At 37.9% G+C, this 25,738-nt stretch overlaps 2 protein-coding genes across 6 annotated transcripts in view; one reads left to right on the top strand and one right to left on the bottom strand.

Annotated features, from left to right (window-relative positions):
* LOC126263701 (intraflagellar transport protein 74 homolog) overlaps positions 1–11,141 on the bottom strand; it is a 204,397-nt gene extending 193,256 nt beyond the window's left edge. For 4 of the 5 annotated variants that reach the window (XM_049960839.1, XM_049960841.1, XM_049960838.1 and 1 more), the window contains exons 1-2: positions 10,775–11,139; positions 9,513–9,698 (exon numbers count right to left, since the gene is read on the bottom strand). In XM_049960839.1, the coding sequence (XP_049816796.1) occupies positions 9,513–9,698; positions 10,775–10,864 (276 nt within the window). In that variant the 5' untranslated portion in view covers positions 10,865–11,139. Of the gene's footprint in view, positions 1–9,512; positions 9,699–10,774 lie in introns of all 5 variants that reach the window. The other variant, XM_049960842.1, reaches the window with a different exon arrangement.
* Positions 11,142–12,569: 1,428 nt separating this feature from the next.
* LOC126262939 (dual specificity protein phosphatase 3) overlaps positions 12,570–25,738 on the top strand; it is a 39,495-nt gene continuing 26,326 nt past the window's right edge. Inside the window, exons 1-3 of the mRNA XM_049959874.1 lie at positions 12,570–12,737; positions 12,812–12,999; positions 13,285–13,508. Of these exons, the coding sequence (XP_049815831.1) occupies positions 12,717–12,737; positions 12,812–12,999; positions 13,285–13,508 (433 nt within the window). The 5' untranslated portion in view covers positions 12,570–12,716. The remainder of the gene's footprint in view (positions 12,738–12,811; positions 13,000–13,284; positions 13,509–25,738) is intronic.

Here is a 25,738-nt window from a genome sequence, read left to right as displayed (position 1 = left end):
TAGGTCTCTGTCCAATGAAAAGGAATGCCATTACTACCATAACATTTTAGCCTGCTGAGTAAAGTTTTATGATTCACATAATCCAAGGTTTTGCAAGGTCACAAAATATACCAACAGGATAATTTTTCCTGTGTAGGTTTGCTTTCATTTAAATTGTGAGATCTAGTATTGCTTTCTCTGTAGAGAATTCTATATGAAAGCTGAACTGAGAGGCAATTAACAAGTTATGTTCAGTTAAATGAGTCAGTATTCTATTATGAGCCACTTACAGAAACATTTTTGGAAAGATAGGAAGGAGTGAGAAAGACTTGGCTGTTACTGCAGCACATTTAACCGTGTAAGAAAAATGTCCTTCATCACTGATTACAAAAAGGATTGTAAGGGTAATCCTATCAAGTCAGCACAAGATTTTAATATTCTACTACAAACACCATCATACCCAGCAGGATTACTAGTTTTTTGTGTGTTCGTGAATTTTATAATGTTGTTAGGGGTGTATTTTTGAAACTAATATCTACTGATGGTGCTTGCGTTGTCTGCACATGTAAATTTTATGCAACTGAATTAGGGTGTTTATTGATGGGTGCATTGGTTGCTGCCACTGTAAGGAAGTAATCATTTAATTTGGTGTCACCATTTCTTTCATAGTTGTTTTATGCTGGCTTCAGTTTCTTTTGGATCACTATTTATGTCTGTTTGTTGTTTAATAATTTACCAAATAGTCTTGCTGTATTCCTAGTGTTTTATTTTTTCAGCAAAGCACATGGCAGCTAAGTCACTGCTGATTGATGGGTACACAAATTGGTGTTGCTCTGTGTCCTTCAATCATTGTAAGGAATTTTACTGTGAAAAATAATCCAACACTGAACATTAATCAACTCTAGATGTTCATGGTTCATTCCACTATCCCTGATGATAACTTTCCATAACTTCCTAACCTCAAACCTTGCTCATTCAGCCACCAAATCCCTCAACATGGAAACCAACTTCATATCTACAGAAAAAATTGTGATGTCCCTCCTAAGAACTGATTCTGACATGACCCTACCTGTCAACAAAGGCTCCACCACTGTGGTTATGATCAGCAGGGATTACCTTGGGAAGGTACTCCACCAGCTGTCAGTAACCTATACCCACAGCTATGCCATGGTGACACCAATTTCAGAAACCCAGTAGGATCTCCAGTCCCTCCTCAAATCTCCAGGTCCATCCCACAAGCCCTCCTCTCAATCTATCTTCCTCAACAGAACAAATATCGACACTCCTACATTCTACCGGTTCCTAAACTACATAAACCAAACCAACCAGGGTGTCACATTGTATATGGACACTGGACCCTCACAGAGAGAGTCAATGCTTTCATGGATCAGTGCCTTCAGCCAATTACCCATACTCTACCTTCTTATACAAAAGACAAAAATGATTTCCTCCACAGTTCCTGCCCCTTTAGTACCCAGCAACCAACTTGTAATTGTTGATGCCTCAACACTATTCTCCCTATGGTCTTATTGCCACTGAACACGACCTTCCTTAATGCCGTACTGACTACAAAGTTATAACCTCCTTCCTGGTTACCATAATCAACCTCACCCACAATTACTTCTGCTTTGAAGGCATCACCTACCAGCCAATCTGCATTACAGCTTTGGGCATGGCATAATCATACGCCAACTCATTCATGGGCCATCTAGAGGGATCCTTCCTAACCATTCAAAATTCTAAACTTCTCCTTGGTTCAGATTCATTGATGACATCTGCATGATCTGGACCAAATGTGATGACATGCTATCCACATTGCTCCACAAACTCCTTCTCACCATTCACTTCAGCTGGTTCTCCTTGGCCCACATGTCATTTACTTCAATGTCCACCTCAATGTCACATATTAAGAACAATAAAATTTATTTACAAAACTTAACCGCCAGTAAGATTTGCTGCACCTACAATCAACCTAACTTTATTTTAATGTAATTGGATAGATAAAAAATCTACTCACAAAGTGGCAGCAGAAAAACACACATATAAGTGCTTACCTTATTCGAACACTGCTTTCCCCCAAAACTTACCAAGGTTAGAGCAAAGTCTACAAAGAAGCCATGGATTACTCGAGGAATAGGGGTATCTTGTAAAACAAAAAGAAAACTGTATCTGTCACTCCGAAACATTTCCAATGTTGATGCTATAGCACATTATAAGAAATACTGCAAAATATTAAAGACTGTAATACGGATGTCAAAGCAAATGTATTACAAGGAAAAGATAGTCATATCAGATAACAAAATAAAGACAATATGGGATATAGTGAAGGAGGAGACCGGTAGAACCAGGCATGAAGAGGAACAAATAGCATTAAGAGTAAATGATACATTGGTGACAGATGTGTATAGTGTTGCAGAACTTTTTAACAAACATTTTATAACTGTTACTGACAAGATGGGGTTGTCAGGTTCGGTAGATGCTGCTATGGATTACCTTAGACCAGACATTTCAAGTAACTTCCTTAATATGAATTTGACCCTCACTACCCCAACAGAAATAATGTCCATCATAAAATCTTTAAAATCAAAAACATCTAGTGGGTATGATGAAATATCAACAAAGTTAATTAAAGAATGTGATTCTGAGCTAAGTAACATATTAAGCTATCTGTGTAACCAGTCGTTTATTAGTGGAATATTTCCTGAATGGCTGAAATATGCTGAAGTTAAGCCACTGTTTAAGAAGGGAGATAAAGAAATAGCATCAAATTTCCGTCCAATTTCACTGTTGCCAGCATTCTCAAAAATTTTCGAAAAAGTAATGTACAGTCGTCTTTATAACCATCTTACCTCAAATAACATACTGTCAAAGTCACAGTTTGGATTTCTAAAAGGTTCTGATATTGAGAAGGCTATCTACACTTACAGTGAAAATGTGCTTAATTCATTAGACAAAAAATTGCAGGCAACTGGTATATTTTGTGATCTGTCAAAGGCATTTGACTGTGTAAATCACAATATCCTTTTAAGTAAACTAGAATATTATAGTATAACAGGAAATGCTGCAAAATTGTTCAAATCTTATATCTCTGGCAGGAAACAAAGGGTGTTATTAGGAAAGAGACATGTATCAAGCTATCAGGCCTCATCCAACTGGGAACTAATTACATGTGGGGTCCCACAAGGTTCCATTTTGGGGCCCTTACTTTTTCTTGTGTATATCAATGACCTTTCATCAGTAACATTACCAGATGCCAAGTTTGTTTTGTTTGCCGATGATACAAACATTGCAATAAATAGCAAGTCAAATGTAGTCTTAGAAAGATCAGCCAATAAAATATTTGTGGACATTAATCACTGGTTCCTAGCCAATTCTTTGTCACTAAACTTTGAAAAAACACACTACATGCAGTTCAGAACTTGTAAGGGGTGTCCCAAGAGTATATGTCTAACATACGATGACAAGAAGATAGAAGAAGTGGACAGTGTTAAATTCTTGGGATTACAGCTTGATAATAAATTCAACTGGGAGGAGCACACCACAGAACTGCTGAAGTGTCTTAACAAATCTCTGTTTGCAATGCGAATTTTGTCAGACATAGGGGATATAAAAATGAAAAAGCTGGCATACTATGCTTACTTTCATTCCATAATGTCATATGGGATTATTTTTTGGGGTAATTCATCAAGCCAAGCTAAAGTTTTCCGGGCACAAAAACGTGCAGTGAGAGTTATATGTGGTGTGAACTCAAGAACATCCTGCAGAAGCCTGTTTAGGGAACTAGGGATACTAACTACTGCTTCCCAATATATTTATTCCTTAATGAAATTTGTCATTAAAAATATATCACTTTTTCAAACCAACAGCTCAATTCATGGAATCAATACTAGAAATAAGAATAATCTTCACAAGGATTTAAAGTCACTTAGTCTTGTACAAAAAGGTGTGCATTATTCAGGAACACACATTTTCAATAACTTGCCAGCAGCCATAAAAATCTTAACAACCAATGAAATTCAGTTTAAGAGAAGCCTAAAGGATTTATTGGTGGCCAACTCCTTCTACTCCATTGATGAATTTCTTAGTAAAACCAACTGATTTGTATATAAGTACAACATAACTTCTGCACAATTTCAGTGCAGTAATGTGTTCATTGAAAATTTGTGTGTGTGTGTGTGTGTGTTAGTATAATCTAACTTCTGCACCATTTCAGTGCAGTAATGTGTTCATTGTAAATAAGTATTACAGTAGTTGTATTACCTTATAAATAAATAAACTTTTTTATTTTAAATTCAGTGCATTAGTATTTGTAAAATTACTCTTAGTGTTCATTAAAAAATGACGATCATTCCACTTGGGACGTGTGGAATGGTACATTAGCTTATTTGTTTTAATTGTAAATATTTGTCATGTATTGTTGTTTTTCTGACATGTTCCACATCCTGGAGGACCTCCTCACTACGGATCAATCGGAATGAAAGTAAATCTAATCTAATCTAATCTAAAAAAAGGTTTTATGTATGCAAGCTTTCAGAGCAAGTGGCTCCTTCTTCTAGAAGAAGGGTTGAGGGGTAAGGAAGAGGAATGAGGGAAAAGCACTGGAGGGGTTTAGGAAAAGGGGTAGAGTTTGGAAAAGTTGCACTGAACCCCTGGTCAGGAAACTTAATGGACAGAATGAGAAGGAAGTAACAAGGTGCGATTACACTGTGCCGCATTATACATGGGTATGACAATAAACAAGCTCTCTGTCCACATGAACAGCCAAATCAAGCTGTGGCCAAGAGAGAGCTGGACTGTTCAACTGCTGAGCATATTGTGCAACACGGTGTGGTTGGCTTGACTACTTTACAGCATGAGCCATCTGGATTCTTCCTGCCAACGGGAGCTTTTCTAAATTGCACAGGTGGGAACTCTCCCTGCAAAATACCCTTTGTTTCCATAACCTCAAGCTTTGAATGTCCATGTACTCCACCTGCCCCACATACATACTTTTTGACTGCCCAGAACATCTATATAGTTCTTTCCACTTCTCTGCTTCTCTCCTCTCCCTCCCATCCTTTCCCTGGTCACAATCCAGCCAACCTCACACATGCCTTCTATCCCCCCCCCCCCCCCCACATGCCTGGACAGTCCTTTCCCCTTCTCCGCTTCTCTTCAACCTCCTCCCCCCCCCCCCCCCCAACCCAACACACAATCCCTATGCTGCAGGTAGCAGTCCTTGCCACATCCCTGCAAACTTCCGCAGGCAGTACTATACTACAGCATATTCCCATATTCCTTCGCTGCTATCCCTAGCCCACCACAGTCATAGCTCTGGTGTGCCCTTACTTCTCATCTCAGTTGACAGCATGACTCACAGCAGAAAGGACAGTGGCTATGAGTGTGAGAGAAGTGCATGAATGAATGTATTTGTGTTTGTCTGTATCTTATGAATAAATTTTCTCACTTTCAAATGTGCCAGTCTGCTGCAGAAAGCTTCCTCCATGTGGTTATTCCATCACTGATTTTCCATTGTATATCACAGAGGCACATGGTGCAAATACAAAAGAAAAGGTAAATGGGATGAATAGGCGATATATATATATATATATATATATATATATATATATATATATATATATATATATATATATATATATATAACAGAGGGAAACATTCCACGTGGAAAAATATATCTAAAAAGAAAGAAAGTGATGAGACTTACCAAACAAAAGCGCTGGCAGGTCGATAGACACACAAACAAACACAAACATACACACAAAATTCTAGCTTTCGCAACAAACGGTTGCTTCGTCAGGAAAGAGGGAAGGAGAGGGAAAGATGAAAGGAAGTGGGTTTTAAGGGAGAGGGTAAGGAGTCATTCCAATCCCGGGAGCGGAAAGACTTACCTTAGGGGGAAAAAAAGGACGGGTATACACTCGCACATACACACATATCCATCCGCATATACACAGACACAAGCAGACATTTGTAAAGGCAAAGAGTTTGCTGCCCAAACTCTTTGCCTTTACAAATGTCTGCTTGTGTCTGTGTATATGCGGATGGATATGTGTGTATGTGCGAGTGTATACCCGTCCTTTTTTTCCCCCTAAGGTAAGTCTTTCCGCTCCCGGGATTGGAATGACTCCTTACCCTCTCCCTTAAAACCCACTTCCTTTCATCTTTCCCTCTCCTTCCCTCTTTCCTGACGAAGCAACCGTTTGTTGCGAAAGCTAGAATTTTGTGTGTATGTTTGTGTTTGTTTGTGTGTCTATCGACCTGCCAGCGCTTTTGGTCCAAATGGCTCTGAGCACTATGGGACTCAACTGCTGTGGTCATCAGTCCCCTAGAACTTAGAACTACTTAAACCTAACTAACCTAAGGACATCACACACATCCATGCCCGAGGCAGGATTCGAACCTGCGACCGTAGCAGTCGCACGGTTCCGGACTGCGCGCCTAGAACCGTGAGACCACCGCGGCCGGCCCAGCGCTTTTGTTTGGTATATATATATATATATATATATATATATATATATATATATATATATATATATATATAATAAAAAAAAGGAGGTGCTGAAAGGCATGAAAAATAAACAGAAAAAATAGTGTACAAAGATATTTCCTTCTTGATATTTTAGCTTATGTAATAAAAGGACTCATCTTCAATTTATTCACCACCTCTTACTATGAGTACTCGATAATATTTAAACTAAGCTTCAGGACAATTGTTGCTTTCTGATTATTTCTGATACCCTATGTTCTGATCCAGGGTATGGATTAACTTCAATCACTTCATCACCAGTGTACATAAACTTCATCACTTTTTCTTAACTTTACACTCAGGAAGGAATTTTAGAAAATTCTGAAAATCCATGATTGAACTGCATTTTTATTCTGCATGTCTGCTAGGTGTGCAACAGTAGTTTTTGTTTGCAGCTGGTAAGTTTCTTATTTTGCAAATATCATTGTACCAAGAAGTTTGCATTACTACCTATGATGTAAACTAATTTCAAGATGTGATGGCACCGTCTGCAGAATCTGGTTGAAATTTTTGTGGGTACTATACGGCATTAATGTTCCAAAAAACTGAAACTGCCAGGCTTGGCAGCTAACTGCTGCCTCAGCACTGTCACTAGACAACCAAGATCTTCTTATTGCAGACCATCAGCAAGTCACATAGGACACGAAACTCCGTCAAGGTTTCTCAGACCATGAGAAGTAGCCCTGATATTTGAGGAAGAAAAGAAAATGGTTTGGTTTTATTTATGAATGGTGATTACAAAATATGTAATGAATAGAAATAACATAAGGAGTAGAGGTAACAAATTGTCATATTTGTTGGCTATTAGAGTGGACTACTGAGTACTGACACGTTCCATGACCTTGGAGATTTGCTCCTCATTTTGGTCCTACAGAACATGACTTGTAAATAATAATAATAAAATAAACAACAAAAAACAAAAACAAAACTGAAACTGTCACCTAGTTTTCATACCCTGCCCATCATTGGAACAAACAGACTAACAAAAATACTTATATACACATGCATGCCTTTCTTGTCCTGACATTGTAGCCTGAATAAGAAAACTGTAAAATATTATGAAAAGGTAAGTTGCTACTCGCCATATGGCGGAGATGCTGAGACACAGACAGGCACGACAAAAAGACTGCCGTAAATAAAGCTTTCGGCCATTAAGGCCTTCGTCAACAATAGATGACACACACACACACACACACACACACACACACACACACACACACACACACACACACACAAACACAAGCAAACGCAACTCACACACATGACATAGTGTGGCTTCAGCTGGCTGAGACTGCAGTCGTGTGTGTGAGCGGCATTTACATATGTGTGTGTGTGTGTGTGTGTGTGTGTGTGTGTGTGTGTGTGTGTGTGTCATCTATTGTTGACGAAGGCCTTAATGGCTGAAAGCTTTATTTGTGACAGTCTTTTTGTGGTGCCTATCTGCGTCTCGGCATCTCCACTATATGGTGAGTAGCAAATTTCCTTTTCATACTGTTGTTACATTCCATCCTGGATTTTCCATTGTTTGAAAAACTCTAAAATCTTATTCCCAGAATTGCACGCATCCCCTTCTTGGAGTGGTTTCATATGGTAGTTATTGCTTGGTGGATGCTTTAAGCAAATCTCTAGCCAAAGCAGCACATTCCCAAAAACTGTGTGCTGGACCAAGACTTAAACTTGGGAACTTTGCCAATCACGGGTGGGTGCTCTACTGACTGAGCTACCCAAGCATGACTCATACCTGTCCTTACAGCTTTACTTCCACCATTACCTCACCTCCTACGTTCCACACATCACAGAAGTTCTCCTGCGAAACTTGCAAGACTAGCACTCCTGGAAGAAAGGATATTGTGGAGACAGGGCTTAGCCACAACCTAGGGGACATTTCCAGAATGAAATTTTCACTCTGCAGCAGAGTGCGCACTGATATGAAACTATCTGGCAGATCGAAACTGTGTGCCAGACCAAGACTCAAAATTGGGACCTTCACCTTTCACGGGCAACTGCAAGCATGACTCACGACCTGGCCTCACAGCCTTACTTCCACCAGTAACTCGTCTCCTACCTTCCAACCTTCACAGAAGTTCTCCTGCAAAACTTGCAAGACTAGGACCCCTTGAAGAAAGGATACTGCAGGGAGATGGCTCAGCCACAGCTTTGGGGATATTCCCAGAAAGAAATTTCGCAGCAGAGAGTGTGCTGATATGAAACTTCCTGGCAGATTAAAACTGTGTACACATCTTTTACAGCCAATCGTTGTAAATATTTTATGACCTTAACTGAACAGTCCAGCTGTAGTTGCCCACATAACTTCTGTGTTAATGTGTTAGCGAAGCTCCAGTGACTCACTCTCAGAACTATTTGTGACTACCAATTTTCTTTCAAGTATCAATTGTCTGTATATACACAAAGGACAAATGTGTACTAAAGAAATAGCCACTGTTCAGAGTTCATCCAACGTATTGCTAACCTGGTTTACTTGAACTATAAAAATAGCTGATCATCATCAGTATGTTTTTGGACACTCATAAATGTGAAGTTATCCCAAATTTAAATCAATAATGTGGCATCCATCACTGAGCTATTAGGTTACAGCATCAATCAATTTCAGAGTTAGCAGTTTTGAAAATTCAGTGTTAACAAGGAACAAAAACAGAATAACCAGACCGGTAACTTCACACCCCGTGGTCTCTCTTTTTATTTTTATTTTTGGATGCAATCTCGAGCACTTACTTTGTAGTGTAAACTGCAAAATATAAAAAAGTCTCATAAGTAATAAATTTATCTGTAGTGAATTTTGTAACTAGAAGTCCCTTACTCTTTCTTCAGTCAATTTTATTTCTATGCTGCCGTTTCCTTCATTTTTGGTATTATGAATACTGCAGTCAACCTGTACTGCATCAGAACATACGAATATTCTCTTCCATTGTGAATTGTAATTACACTTAACGCATACACATGACGGTCAGATGGTAGGAATTAAACAGAACTTCCAGATTTCCCAAACCTGTGCTCCAGCTAAATTTACTGCTGTTCCCAGACGTGATGCTGGCTGATAAACAGATGAAGCTAGCCTTGATGCTGTGCCTGGCATTGCACTACGTGCATTGTACAATGATGCCGAAGGTGGGCGTCCAGTTGAAGGTCTGTGAGGTATGACAGATCTGGATGCATTTTCTTCCATCACAGGGCTCTGTCAAAACACACACCCAGAAAAATAATGATAAAATGAAAGTTAATTTTTAGTCAACTCCACTGTCAACATGAAAGACCACTAAATATGTACAAACTTAAATACTTTACATGAAATATTATGTATTAATTGTCAAGAAAAGAAAAGGAAATGTAGGCCTAGTTACTAAATTGTGACATAAAACATTAAGTGAGCATGAGTACACAAACTTTGGAGGTGGTCCATACTGAGATGAAAACTGTGGATGAGGAATATCTTTTCTGGCAAAACTCCTACAATTCAATACATTATCATGCAACTATAGCTTGTGTTTGGCTTTAAGCAGAAGGGGTAGAATGCTTGTCAGCCCACTAGCTACATCACATGGCATTATTGGAGTCTAGTATATGGATAGTACAGGAGATGCAGAGGTGGTAATTTGATAATATGGTAGAGAATCCTAGTTGAGAAGGTAAACGGATGTGGAAAGCAAGGGGAAGCTAACACGGCCAGTTTGCCTACAAATCAGTTTTCTGCACTGAGAGCAGGGTGTACGAATCAAACTACTGGGGAAGGAACCTGCCCCTCCGCCCCTACCTCCCCCCCACCCCCGGTTCCTAGAAAATAATCTTCACGCACTGAAATCACTTCTTACTTCACGAAACAGGCGGATTTGAAGAAAACTAGAACTTGCAATAGCTTTTGACTTTTGCAGCACGTGCACCCTCAGGCATCTGTCATGAAATGTCTAAACTACTACGCCATTCACAGCAAAACTAACTAACTTGCCGCCCACACCAAATAAAACTTTCAGGTCAGGTCACGGGAACACTCTTGGCTGGGAAAGCATTCAGTGAATGGTAGTTTCAATTGTCTATGTATCTTTAGCCTCAAGATTGCCTGTACTTTGTTAATTTATCAGTTCCCGAATTCGTGCTTGATTATGGAATATAATTAAAATTATTAATCGTTGTGCTAGTGGATATGCTATGATTGAAATATGAGTTTCAAAATAACGAATTATATATGATCCAAACGTGATACATGAGAAATTCTCTTCTTCTTGCAAAATATACGGAGTCGGTTTCCATACCCACCTGTCTAGATACCATTCCTCTTCTAGATGTTGGTCTATCTTCAAGCTGGACATTTTCATTTTCAGAAAAGGCACTGGAAATTCTAGACATAGTTGAACATAAACCTCACGAAGTTTAAATGTCAATATCTTTTACTCTGCGTTAAGGTCTTATATTTGTGAATCATCGTTTTACTTAAGGGTTTCGTGGAGCAGACGTCGAAAAAACATATAGACGTCGATACAAGCTCAGTACCATTGCAATGCAAGTGTGTTACTATAGCAACGCAGTCACAATACAAAAGTTTTGTCAGCGTCAAGTCCCAGAACTCTATCTTCTGTTGGTAGTATTAAGCGTAACCACACCTCAACTGCGGGCCTCTTACATTATTCCCACTTGGTACGTTTTCCTTAAAAAAAGAAAAGTATTGCTTGTATTAATTTCTGTATTGTCTTGGCAGTACTGTTGCCGACTGATTCGCCCAACACTACAACTGATTATTACAGACGATCTAATTGCATTTGAATCAACGGTGAATTGTAAATATTATCTAGCTGTCGAAATTATTAAAAACTGCCTCTTCCCTGACAAATTCACAGCTTTAAATAAATTTACTTCATCACATTGGGACATGTTAACAAATGAGACACTACACAATACTACATGTCAAAAAGAAAATGTTACGCACAGTTAAATTTTTGTTGTCAGTTTGTATTTGTTTTACCGACAGCGTAAGTTTATTGTAAAACTGTCGAGTTTCTTGATCGCCCGTAGCAAGTAACTACGCTAAAGGGCAAACGCGAATTATTATTTTATTTGTTGTTGCAGAGTGCAGTTGCAAGGCTTTCATCTTACACGACAGTCATTGTTGCAGTTTGCGCCAAGGTGAAATCTACTACGCGCAGAATTACGAGTTATCAGTACAAGACACCTTGGATAATAATATAAACAGCTTCCAAATGAATAATTCGCTCTTATTTGGGCAGAAGGTTATAAGTACGATTTCCACAATGTACTCTCTGAAGCTTATTAATATTTTCATAGGTTTGATCTGAAGCTTATTAATATTTTCATAGGTAAAGCCCAAATGCAAAAATGAAAAAACAACTGATATTCAAAATAGCTCACAACCTTATGCTCAAATAAAAATGTCTTACTGAACGTAAGAGAATCATACTACCTAATTTTTCTTATTGCTGGGCTTCAACACGTTTACGCGAAAAAAAGCCAATGTTTCCCATGATTTAAGTTTTTTTTGTTGGTCCTCCATCACCAGCAAATTCTATTTAGTTGACTGTAGATATTAGGATAAAGCAAAAGTGGTGCTCTTCATCGCCACCAGTTCAATTGAACCGACGTTTCCGTGGTCTCACATTATGATTCTTCACATCAAGATTTTTTAAAATTTATTTATTCAAAAATGACATTTAGTGCTTTCGCACCACACAGGCAACACCAAATTAAAATGACAAAACTGGATAAAATTTCTCATAATACATACATAAATTTGAGAAATACGTCTGATTTGTTTAAAATAATATCACACAATCATTTCAAATTGCTAGAATCTGAATCGGTGCCCATGTTTCAAGTGTTGGAACTAACGAGAAGTTGTGCATGATATTCCCTTTTTTTTCATCTCGTCCTTCATTCAGAGGATTAAGCATATATTCAATCCTGTCTCGCAGCATTTCGCAATACATAATAGTGCAACACAGTTATTGAAATTGATGTGTGTTGCTCACCGACGACAAAATTTGAAAGAATGCACAATACAAACAGTATCTATGGACGTGTTGTGTAACTTTATAACCAAAGACCTTGCTAGGATGTAGTCTTGATAGATACATTTTTTTTCATCACGGGCTAGTCAAATGGTGTTGGTGGTGGAACTGTCCAAAGATGGGAAGGTTTTAAGAATCCAGTAGTATTGTTGAACGTAGTTAGCCGTTGGTGTTGCAAAATGATGTCTTGGCGTGATAAGGTATGTGGTGAACGATACCTGAGTTTTGTTTAATGCTATTGAACAGTTTATGAATGAAAAGATATTTTTTTCAGCACCCAATTGGTTATTTCAATAACGGAGACGAGACAACTGAACATGCTTTATTAAGTGTCATTCATTCGACGAAAACTGTCTTCAGACCTTTGCCTGGTTCAGAAAGTCGGCGTGTGGATTTGGAAGACAGGATAATGCTAGGTGTCGACTGTGACGAAGTTTACCCAAATATACTCATAGGAGATGCGTAAGTACTGTCATTGGGTAATGCTCACAGAATACTTCCCTGCATGTTTGAGGGATGCTGTAAATTTTGTCTGGAAGATGGAGCTTGTTGCGCTGTGTTATAAAGAACCATGCCTAGAGGTGTACATATTTCTATTTATGCAATGAGCGTTTAGGTATAGGCCTATTGTTCTGTGGGTGAGACCTTGATTTATAGTTGCTTTTCGAGAATAAAATTTAAACGCTTACAAATTACTGAATGTTATCTTGTGATCCTTAAGTGTGAAATATTTTGTTCCTCCATTAGGGGTGCCGCAAAAAACAAGCAATATCTAAGAAAGATCGGTGTCACCCATGTTCTGAATACTGCAGAAGGCAACAGATTTGGAATGGTAAATACAAGCAGAGATTATTATAGAGATTCAGGCATAAAGTATATGGGACTTCAGCTCCAAGATTTACCAGTTACAAATATTGCTTTATACTTTGAGGAAGCCGCTGATTTCATTGAAGAAGCGATTAAAAGTGGAGGTAATTCTTATTAAGATATCTTTTCTTGTGCAATAATTTGTTGAAATTTTAGACTTCGTTTAAGGCTTTTTATCTACAGTCATATGAAGTAACTTGATTTTTTTTTCACGTAGCTCTAAAGTGATAAGGACGAGTGAATACATTTTAAAGTTGGGAACGTATTGATTTGGTTGCTGAACATCTTATCAAAAAATACTCTTGAAGATTATTATTATTGGTTGTGATAGTGAAATGTATAGGCTCCGAAAAAAAAAACCCTTAAAACATTGAGCCATAACAACTTGAATCACAAGTTTCTATTGTGCATCAAATGGTAGTGCCAAAACGTTTGGGATTATTTTAACACACAAGAGATTTAGTTACATGCAGTTATTTATTTTAATGATTGACTTGATTCAATGCTTATTTTATTATGTTGAGGCTTAATTTCATTTCTAAGGATGTATATTGCCACACTAGTTTCTTTATATTTGCTTGCGTAACAGTGTGCTACATTTTCAGCTGATTAAACAAAATGCTCAGCATGAAATAGTTTTAACCAGCATACTCCTTAAAATTGCTAAGAGTTCATTGAACTGGCATTTTCATTCCCGTTGTTGTGTCGTGTTGTTATTTAGCTGTTGGATGCCATCACACGTGGGGGTTAGAAGGTGCAACGACACGTGAAGAAAGTTTCACTTTAATAACACACACGTATCTGTTCCTATGTTTTGTTCTGTGCTACCTATATAGTGTCAGATTCTGTTCTTGAATTAGTTTTATCTTGTATCTTATACTGTCATTTAATGAGAATGGGTCGGCCGAAGTTTGCAGTGGGGTAAGTGTAACCATGGGGTTAGTGTAACCACGGCTTATGGTGCCTTAAAGAAGCTGTATTTTTACCTCTGACCTATCACACATATTAATTTACTCCTTTCTTTGTTACATTTCACCATAAGTTGTCAAATCTGACATAAATTGGTAGTTAATTTTTGGACTTGAATTGACGTCTACATTTTCACTCTGAGAGTGAGTGACATGCTCAGAATTTGGTGGTCTGTCATTTTTGCAGTTTTAAAGATAACTGCACAATTTTTTGGTTACAAACTAACTTTTCATGAAAATTTCAAATATGAGATTCATTTTACTCTACTGATAAAGCTCTTGATATGCCAGGCATGGTTACACTTACCCCAACTTTTTCCCATGTGGGGCAAGTGTAACAAACAGGCTGGGGCAAGTGTAACCAGGGGGGGCTACACTTGCCCCAAACAAACTTACCGGAACAGATTTATTTATTTAAGCCGTAACCTTGTTTTTGCTATCACACTAGATCAACTAAACTGGCCTTCCTGTACATATGGATACCAGAATACCTGATGTGCTGGATTTGTAGGCTTACTGAGTTTGTATGAGACATATTTTATTTTTTATTTAAGTCTACTATATTTTTAAACCACATTTCCTTTTATAAAATATGACACAGTCCGACAGTGTAGTCCCACTGATAAAACAAAGAAGAAAAGGATTGCATCAGGAGCTGAAGTTATCACTTTTCAAGATGCCATCTATAAAGAAAAAGCTTTTAAAGGAAACAAGAATAATATGGAGAAAGCAAAACTAAAAAGCATTATCGACATAAAAAAGGGCTTGGTAATGAAAAGTAAATCTTCCAAAGTGCTGTTACTTTATTCGAAATGGCATCTCGGATTGTTGTGGAAAAAATCCCCGATTGCTCATGTGGGTAACAAGAAAAAAAGACTGGAAGTTGAATCAACAAGTGAAGAAAGTGAAACTGAAGGAGGCCTATCTTTAATAAGTAGTGATGAAGAAAATGGGACCATAACAACACTGGACAATCTCAGGAAAGAAATGATAAACTGTGAAGAAGAAAAAGAGGCAAACTTTTTTGAAGCCAAAGATAAAATTACAGTTGGAAACTATGTTCTGGTAGCTTTGTAACAAAATGTAAGAAAGTTCATTTTATTGGCCAAGTTACCAAAATTAGTGATTTAGGAGATCCAGAAGTGATTTTCCTCAGATGCAAAAATAAGACAAAGCATGGCACCACATTCTACTGGCCTGATAGAAGAGATGAGATGGAAGTTCCATCCTCTGATGTCATTTCAGTGCTGCCTGAGCCTACTTTGAGTCACAGGGGAGACCTGACATTTGGTGTTACATTTGATTCATACAACATTCTGTGACTAAGTAATAGTTAGGGCCTAAGTGTGAATATAATAAGTTGAATTAGGGCAGTTTAGCGTTAAACACAAATTGCCAACAACTTTAGTTCAATTACCATGAAAAATAATAAAAAGTGAACTTATAAAGTGAATTTTTCTTTTCTCTTGATACTAAAGAAAAAATATTACTTTTGTAGAATTTAAACTAATCAATTACTGGCCTAAAACAAAAATAAATCATCTATGAAGCATTCCGTTTCAGTGTTTTATGGTTTAGGCTAACACTAATTTTTTAGTTTAGCTAACATTATCTGTGTATTTCATAATATACAAAGAGGCGTGTGCAAAAAAGTTCATATCTTGAGTAAAATTTAAGATATTTTAATAATTTAAAAATCCTCAAATTCAGTAAAAATTGGGTAATCAGGTCACTTACCCCAACCCCAAGTCTCTTTTACAATGCTCTGTATGGGTACAACAATGCGGGATTACACTTGCCCCGAACCATGGGGCAAGTGTAACCTCACAACACAAAATTTTGAAAACAATTAATTGATCATATAATTTCTTTTTTCAAAAACAAAATTTAGATTCTTTAAAAGTCAATAAGTCAAACTTTAAGCATGAGAAATTTCAAAATCATATCTTCAATAACAAGTTGGCAATTTGGTGTCAAAGTTGAACTATGCCAAAATGTGGTTACACTTACCCCAGTTCACCCTACCTCCAGCTGCATTGACACTTGATGTATCAGTTGTGTGATGTCATGGCGATGCGTGGTTTTGAGGTGGATCGTGTTTATGTGGAGCCACTCTCTAGTGTTGGATGTTTATTTCTGATTTGTTAGTGACTATTGTACTCAGTATGCTGTTTGCAAGAAGAATATTGGAAGAGGCTGTTGCAGTTTGTTGAATTATTTGATGTTGTCAGTTGTGGATAGTAGATTAGTTTTAGAGTTTGGAATTATTAGTAAGGTGTGTTGTTTGTCTGGTGTTCTTATATTTAGTTTTCCATTAGTTACGGATCTGATAACAAAGTTCATGAGTAGGTCTCTGCATGCAACAAAGAGAGCCGACATGTTGACCACAATTAAATTCGTACAATTATTTGGCTTAATTGCTGGGTATGCGAAGTGTTATGTTCGTGGAGAAAGTACAAGATAGACCAAAGTTACCGAGCGGGGTGGCGCAGTGGTTAGACACTGGACTCGCATTCGGGAGGACGACGGTTCAATCCCGCGTCCGGCCATCCTGATTTAGGTTTTCCGTGATTTCCCTAAATCACTCCAGGCAAATGCCGGGATGGTTCCTCTGAAAGGGCACGGCCGACTTCCTTCCCCATCCTTCCCTAAACCGATGAGACCGATGACCACGCTGTCTGGTCTCCTTCCCCAAACCAACCAACCAAGACCAAAGTTGCTGCATGTCACGCCAGGGATGTGTGTATGTGGTGGTGGTAGGACAACCTATGGTGTTCTGTACATGTGGTTAACAGTGTAAGCACCAACTCTCCAAGCATATGTGAAAAAATCATTTGATGTAGTTTTGGTAAAAGTTACATATTGGGCAACCCCCCATCCTTCCATTTGTCAATGTGGCTGAGATGTAAAATTGGGCATCGTTACCAGTCAATTTGTTACCACAACTAGATTTTCTTCTTTCACTTACATTGGCTTCGCCATCTCATAGCCACGTTGTCAACATCCATTCCAACCTAGACCTCAAGCTGCGCTACAGCACGGTGTGTCACCACAATGATTGTTGGGGGGGGGGGGGGGGTCATAACGTGTAATTGTAAATATAGTTTAAATTGTTGAAAAATCAGTAAAATAATGTTTAAGATTTCATTTGAATGCATTGAAATCAATAGGCACTGGCAATAAAGATTTATTATACTGGGGTTTAGAAAATTTTAAGATATAGGTGGTGATTGTCCGCTGAAAAAATATTTTAAATGTTAACTAATTTAATTATTACTAACAGTAACATTACTGAACCCGATACTGCCTCTGCAGTGAAACAAAATTGTGATAATTATTAACATTTCAGTATATCAAGGGTCATTCCATCCCAAGTGGTCTAGTGGTTCCCCCGTGACCAGCACAGATTTTGATGAAATTTTGTATAAATATTGCAAGTGTTCCCAGTGAACATTGGTAAAGTTTCAAGATAACTAATCCAATAATTCCGCTGATAGTCATATGTTCGATCCCCATAGTGCAGCTATAAACAGTGTACGTGTGAGTTTTCGGCAACTTTGAGACACGTCATTTCCGGTAATATTTTGTCGTACAATATGTTGTGCTTTCTTTCCTGAGCAGTTTTCATAAGGATAACTTGAAAAATTGGCCAAAAAATACGCAAATGAAAAAATATGAAGTTTATCTTTTTATATCTCCAGAAGTAATTGTGGGATAGACCTGAATCTTTGCATGTAATAACTTACAAATACAAGGGCCTAGAATATAAAATTTCATTTACCTATTGTGTTAAAATAGTTTACATACTGAGGGTGAAGTCAGATTTTTCTGAAAACCCCTAATGACTATTTTTGTGGCCCTTTAAAAAACTCTGCAGACTGCTTTAAACATTTTTGTTCGAAAAATCTGGTTCTAAACCATGTAAAACACTAGATTTGGCTTTATAGTGTGGGTATATAAGGCAAAAAAAAAAAATCAGGTGGTGATACATTGAAAATGGGTCCATATTCTGTTGGTACTCAAATTAAATGAGAGATCATTTATTATGCCCTACTATTGATTAGTGCTCTGAGAGCTGCAATATCAAAAGTCGGGTCAACAGAAGCGTCAGATCCCATGCGTCGGCTTTGACCCGTAACGTAAGGGTGTTGTCGTGTGTGACGTCATGACGGCGCGGAATTTGGTTTGTGAGTGTGGCGTGTTTGTAGATGTCGTCGTGTTGTGGTTTGTTGTGCACTCTGGTGGTATGTTCAGGGTTTTCGTTTGTGTGGTGTATTGGGCTCAGTTTGCTTTTGCTCATTATCCAGAATTGTTTGAGTGTTGGCTGTGTTGTTAGAAATCGTTTCAGTGAGGTAACGATTTTGTGTGAAGGTTGATTTAGTGTTGTTCGCTGTACGTTGTGTGGTAATTTTAGTAAAAGTAATTGGTTGTTGTTTTTGTTCAGGAATTGATATGACGGATAAAATTAACAGTGCGCAGGTCAAGGGAAGTGTTCGATCCCAATGTGTGGCTGTGTATGTTGGTATTGGTATCGGGAGATGTTTTTGAGCTATACAGGCCAAGGGAAGTGTTTGATCCTAATTTATGGGATCTGGAGCTGCTGTTGAGCTATATAGGTCAAGGGAAGTGTCCGATTCGAGATGTAGTGTTTAGTGATATTCGGGGAGTTTTGTGATGTCGGTTTTTTCGGCATTTTGTGTGATTTTGTATGGGGGTGGGTGTCTAAATTTGTTTCTATTTAATTTGCCCCCACCCAAAAACACCCCATTTCCCGCACTTGTCCCGTTAGTGTCATTAGGCTTTTTGTGGAAAGTGTGTTTGTTTTTTGATGTATTTTCGTCCTGATAATGTGTACGTAATGACTTTATATGCGCCATATTGGACTCGTGGTTTATGGTCATTTCCGCCATATTTGTGACGTCATGGCTCAAAGCAGACGGGCGGGATCGGACGCTTCCGTATTTCCCAAAAGTCTTGATGACTAGAAAGTGAGAGAAAATCTGAATAGCTCAAAAAACATGAAGACTCTTTTTTGCCACAACTCATTGTGATGTATTTGTGTATTTTTCTGATGTTGCCACAGAATCTAACTAGTTATAAACTTCAGTTAAATGTGCATAACCAAGGCAGTGAGGATCATCGTAGTAAAATTGTTGTTCAACAGCTGCAGCACACATCCTATAAATAGCCTTCAAGTGTTACACCATTGTCGCATTGGGTAAATTTTGGTGAAGTTCACAGCAAACTTGCTGACATTTTTTTAGGAATGAAGTAATGTTATAGAGAATTATTAGTATCTTTTTACTATGTAGCATGATTGATGTCCTACTTTAATTTTGGTTTAAGGTGTAGTGTACTTCTTGTGTTGGCATAATTTGCAGTTTATGTGGAATAAAAGTATACTGAGAAAAGTTGTGTAAATGTGTTGCTATTGTCCATGGTGGGATAACCACTGAGTGTTCCTTTCAAAATGAGAAAACCAACATACCCATTGCCATCAAGGTCACCCCGATAGCTATGCAACAGCACCCATGAATAGGTTTCAATGTCACAGGTTACCAAGTTGATGTGGGGGTTTCTTTACACAGGGTCCCAAGCTTGATGATGATAAATTTCTGTAAGTATCAGAGGCTAAAGCTTGACGTGGTCTATTTTTAGAACTCTAAACTTAAGTTTGCTTCAAGCTACCTGAATGTTCTAGAGCTTTTATTAACTTGCAGTGGAATGTCAAGAGGAAAACTGTACTGATGTCACTGATGGGTTTGCTTGTGAAGACAGAACCCAAAAAATTAGTTTTCAAACAAGATTGCCTCAAATTATTAGTGCCACAAAAGAAGAAAAAACTCTTCTGTTTATTGGATTCCTCATTCAGTTCCATTTAATTTTTATAAAATAATTTTGTACCACTGAATTCCCTAGATAAGATTTTAAAATGCTGATTTCCTAGCCGTTGGGACATTTCATATCTTCCACAAAGTATTATGGACCCATTTTCATGCATCTACACTTTTTCGTTGCTTTTTGTGGCCTTATATGCTAGCATTGCAAAACAAGTTCTAGTTTTTATGTGGTTGAGAATATTCTTTTTAATGAAATGAATCTTTTTTTTTTTTAAGTGGGCAAAATATTTTTGGCAATTTTTGAAAAATTGTAAATTTTGCCTTCAGTTTGTAGTTTATTGGAAAGTGGTAGGAGAATGAAATTTTATATTCTAAGATCTTGTATTGGAAGTTAATATGTGCAAAATTTCAGGTTTATTGTGCATTTACTTCCGGAGATATAAAAAGCTAAACTTAAAATTCTTTTCATGTCTCTCTTTCGTCAGCTGACTTTAGTTCAAATCACCCGTATGAAAATTGTGCAGAAAATCCTTTTTATTGTTTCGGTTAAGCGTGCACAAAAAGTTGTAAAAGATGGCCTAGTTTTGTTTCTTTCAAGAAAGTATTGCAGGATATGATGGGTCATATGAATAAAAAAGAGAAATTCACTAGAGAAAATTCTCAGAACAAAAGAACATTCTCAGAGAAAGTTGTCTGTTTCATATGAATAGACGGTTTGAAGCATATTCCCTGATAGAGTTCCTTCTAATTACCTCCACTCATCCTTGAGAAGGTTCTCAGTATGTGTGTAGTCTGCTGTGTCCGGCGTAGAACACACGGGTAACCTTAAATTTCATTAAACTCACTCTTAACAGGCAAACTATTCAGGGTACAGATATGGAACAGACGTCAGTGCGTTCTGAAAGAGTTGCACAATGTTTCGATATTGTTTTGATGTGCAGCAACAAAGTATTAAAATGTTTATGGATGGTGCATGAAAATGCATTTTCTGACAATGTTACTGAATTTCCGACACAGGAAAGTTTTGTTATTGAAGTTAGGCGAACATGTTATACAAAAGAAATTGTAAGCATACCTCAATTTTTTTCTACTCAAAACTGGAAACTCCAGGTAGGACTGTCAACAACACAGGAAAAACCAAATGATATCATGAAAAGGATAGATTGCTACTCACTATATAACATAGATGTTGAGTTGCAGAAATGCACAACAGAGACTATTATGCAGCTATCTCGCATAGATGACCACTGTCAGTGACTGCCAAGACCAGACTGTGAGCAACGTGCATGATGGGAGAAACAATCTGGGTGGTTTCGGGTAAGGAGGAGGTTGATGTGTGGAGGTAGAGGGAGAGCAAGGTACTGGTGGGAAACAGTAAATTGCTGTTTGTGTCGGCATACGGGGTTGAGGTCAGAAACGACTGCCATCTCTGACCCAGGCCAGAATGCCAAGGTCCGGTCCAAGCTGCAGGAGGTGGCAGCTGTGCATGTGCGTGGATTTGTGCATGTTTTTTCTCCTTTTCTGATGAAGGCTTTGGCCGAAAGCTGATATGTAAGTGCCTTTTCCTTGTTCCTGTCTAAAACTCAATATGTTGTATTTACATTGAGTGGCACTTCTTTTTCCTTATATTGTAGATTTTCCAAACTTTGAACTGTCAGATTCTTCAAACTAGAGATAATTTGTGTTGACTGTAACACACAATGGTCTGTTCACCTGTGCGTATGGTTTTGTTATGACAAGCACATCACTAGGTTTATTGGTTACTAGTTTTTCTAATCGATCTAATTATTTCTAACTTTTCGAAATAGGTTTATGCTGTGAGAAAATGATGGTCTACATCTGAAAATGTCAGCAGCATAGTTGTCTGGTGTAAATCTAAGTATTTTTGTCTAACTAGCACGCAAATGTATATATTCACATTTATTTCATTTGAAAGATCATCCCCTCTTCTTTCATCATTTTTGGAAAGGAAGTTAACCAGCCAAATAATGTTTTTATCACAAAACCCTCACAAACTTCTACAGTATCTCTCTTCAGTATTTTTTTTACTTTGTATATCTTTTATTGCCTTCTGAGCCACATAAATTCAGCCATTTTTACTAAAACAAACCCTCTGTGAAACTTAACCTCAACAGAATTTACTCAGCTCAAAATATGCTGCAGAGCTTCCTTCCAATAAAATGGAGAATGTTGTCTGCTTGTGAGGAACTTCACTAGTTTTATTCATATGAAATCAGTGAATGTTCCTCGCATTGAGTGCCTTCCCACACCCTGATACTCAAGCTGAGAACATTGTCAGGTGAAGTATATTCTCTGACCCACTTTATTCATGTGAACCTGGGAATTTTCTCTGAAATTATGAGAATTGAGTACTTTCTCAGTTTTATTCAGATTATTTGGTGAAAACTCTGGGGAACACTATTGATGCTCTGTGGGGTCAAACAAATTACTAAATTTAAGTATTAAATTGACAGAAGTAAAACTTTGCTAATGTTCATTGGGAACATGTATGAATGTCCTCACACAATTTCAGTGAAATACGTGATAAGTCATGCAGAAACTTTTTCTGAAATTAGGCAAGTAAAAAATTGTAGAATTATATTATTTGAATCCTAGTAATGAATTCTTCTTTATTCCCGCATTTCTGGAATGTCATCCTCCTCTTCTGTATCTGATCAGGTGTCCACAGTACTCTAGGAACGATATTCACCAAGGTGATGATTTAATTTGCACAATTTCTGCAGATCGTCACACTAAGCAGAAAGAACTTAGTCTTAAAGAGCAACATTACCTTAACACTTTTATATCACCAAAAATAAATTCACTTGCTTAACCATTTATGTAATTTTTTCACAAACACTGATTTAGTTTTTGTTAATTGAGATTAGCTCAATCTTGGAAGTATTCAAAAGTGTCCCAGTATGTTCACTACTTCCTTCATTTAGCCAATGCCTTTAATTCGTGATTTGACATAAAAGTTTGTTCACCAACAGACTTTTGAGGTAATTTAATTTGTTTTATATGTTGAGAGGTTTTTAGAAATGTATGCGTCATAAGGACTTGCTTTTTATAGTTATAACTGATCCAGTTGTCACAATACAAAGAAATGGTTTCAGTTGGTTGCATATTACAGTGAACATATTTTTCATTAAGGCTGTGGAGATTTCATTTACACCCCCACCCCCCTTGTGTTTCATCACAAATATAACATAACCTTTTCCTAATCCTACTTTCATACGCAGTAAAATTATATAGAGAAATACTTCCCAAATAGTAAAGCAAAGTTCTCACGGGCGTATTCAACTCTTTCCGAAGGTTAAATGATGTACAGAGAATTTTGTGGCAATTGCAAACTTGTTTTGACTTTAATGTCTTGCTCATGCACATCATAACTTACTTTGAAATCTTATTCCAAATTTTCATTTCCTGTTTACTTGACACTCACAAAGGTGTCATTTATCTCTTTTGAATGTGAAAATCTAAATTGTCTTTTGAAGGTCCTACAAAAAAACGCCTTGTTTGACTGGTCTTTTTCTTTACAGTTGGCAACATAAAGTCTTTAAAGATTAGTCAAGTTGCCAATTCTAGACGGCATGCATAATCTCTTTGACTTTTTTCTGCAATATTGAGATGATACCACAGGAATGCCATCAATAAAAGATATTACTTGTTCAGTGTGTGCCTCTGGGGTGTTAGTTTTAGGTGTATACCTACCCTGAGCATCTGATTTTACCTTGTAATTGTAATGCTCTTAATATTGTGCCTTAGTCTTCTCAATAATGTTTTCAACAAAATCTGCTGACACACCCTTTTTTTCTGTACTTTGCCGTGTAACGTTATACCCTATTGTATTTGTTCTTAAAGATGCTGCTGCTTTTGTTCTTTTTGTTTTGTTTTCCCTAATTGTACATTTAAATGGCTGATTCATGTGATTTAAATTTATTGTAATTATTGAACAACTTTTGCTCATCATTGCCTTCCCTACCCCCTTCAGAGAGGGTGAGAGCCCGACACCATCTTGGCTCCAGGCTCCGGTTCACATTCATCTTGACCTCAGCTCGCTCCTGAAGGAGGGTACTCCGGTTGCAGTGTATTGCTCATGGTTTGTCGAACTTCGTGCGCGACTTGCCAGTAACACCTTTATTTACACTGATGGCTCCAAAACTGACGAAGGTGTTGGCTGTGCCTTTGTCGTCGGGGACGTCACCTTTAAATACCAGCTCCTCGACCAGTGTTCCAGCTTTACGGCCGAACTTTTTGCTCTCAATCAGGCTGTTCAGTATGTCCGCCACCACTGCTGTTCTCCGTATGTACTCTGCTCTGATTCACTCAGTGCTCTTCAGAGCCTTGGAGCTCCATATCCGGTCCATCCCTTGGTGCAACGGATCCAGCAATCCCTCCATTCTTTTGCTGATGATGGCTCTCCTGTTAGCTTTATGTGGGTTCCAGGCCTCTTAGGAGTGCCTGGGAATGAGGCTGCTGATGCTGCGGCCAAGGCTGCAGTCCTCCTGCCTCGGCCAGCCTCCCTTTGTCCCCCATCGTCTGACATTAGTGGGGTTGTTTGTAAGAGGCTTATGTCATTATGGTGGGATACTTGGTCATCACTTCAAGAAAATAAGCTCCGGGCCATAAAACCGTTCCCAACAGCTTGGACAACCTCCTCCCGACCACCTCGGCCTCGGCGAGGAACTCTCTTCTTTTCCACCTTCACCCGGAATTATTGTTGCAGTGACCAGAAAATGTTCATCTCACTGCACTTCATAGCAAAGTTGCAGTGCTGTAATTTGAATAGTGCCGTCATGTTCTCTCGCACCTGTGGATAGCTTCAGTGTTGGACCACCAACTGTTCCTGGTTGCCCATTTATAATTATTTTATTTAATGTAATATTCAGCATTTCATTATCTGGCATCAAAATCAAAGGTACAGATTTGTCTAATCAGAACATTTTAATGTCTTGAATTTCACACCACACATTTCTAAATTATTTAGTACTTTAGAGAAGTTGACTGACAGACTGATCACAACACTTCACAAATTTAGATGTGGTGGAAATAAAGTAACAGGTGTGCCGCCTCATTTGGGACAGCTGTGTGCATGCTGTATTTTTGGTGCATTCATGGTGGTTATGATAAAGTAGTTCTGCGAGTTAAGATATTCCGCATTACCATCAAGGTGTGTACAATATTTTTATTGTGGGATTATGTAAGGTGATACAATAATCGAAGTACAAACCGCTAGTAATGGGGAAATAAAGGTCTAGGCTGTAAAACTTTCTAAAAATCAATGCACGATGTCCAGTGATTCATTGTAAACACCATAACTGATATCCACAAAAAAGAAATGTCGCATACGATACTTATCATTGTAAGGCACGATATGGTGTGCATTATCTAAGTGCTTAATTGTGTATCTCTTGATTATCAGAATTGTTGTTAATGCAACTTTTTATGTATTTTTGGATTGTGTTGGTAATTATGTTGAATTATGTTTAGTATGTATTGTGGGGTTGTTTTGGTTACATTGGT

Source organism: Schistocerca nitens, chromosome 6, assembly GCF_023898315.1.
Source record: "Schistocerca nitens isolate TAMUIC-IGC-003100 chromosome 6, iqSchNite1.1, whole genome shotgun sequence".
Taxonomy (NCBI): Eukaryota; Metazoa; Arthropoda; class Insecta; order Orthoptera; family Acrididae; genus Schistocerca; species Schistocerca nitens.
The sequence above is the reverse complement of the archived record's forward strand: the minus strand, read 5'-3'. Positions and strand labels throughout refer to the sequence as shown.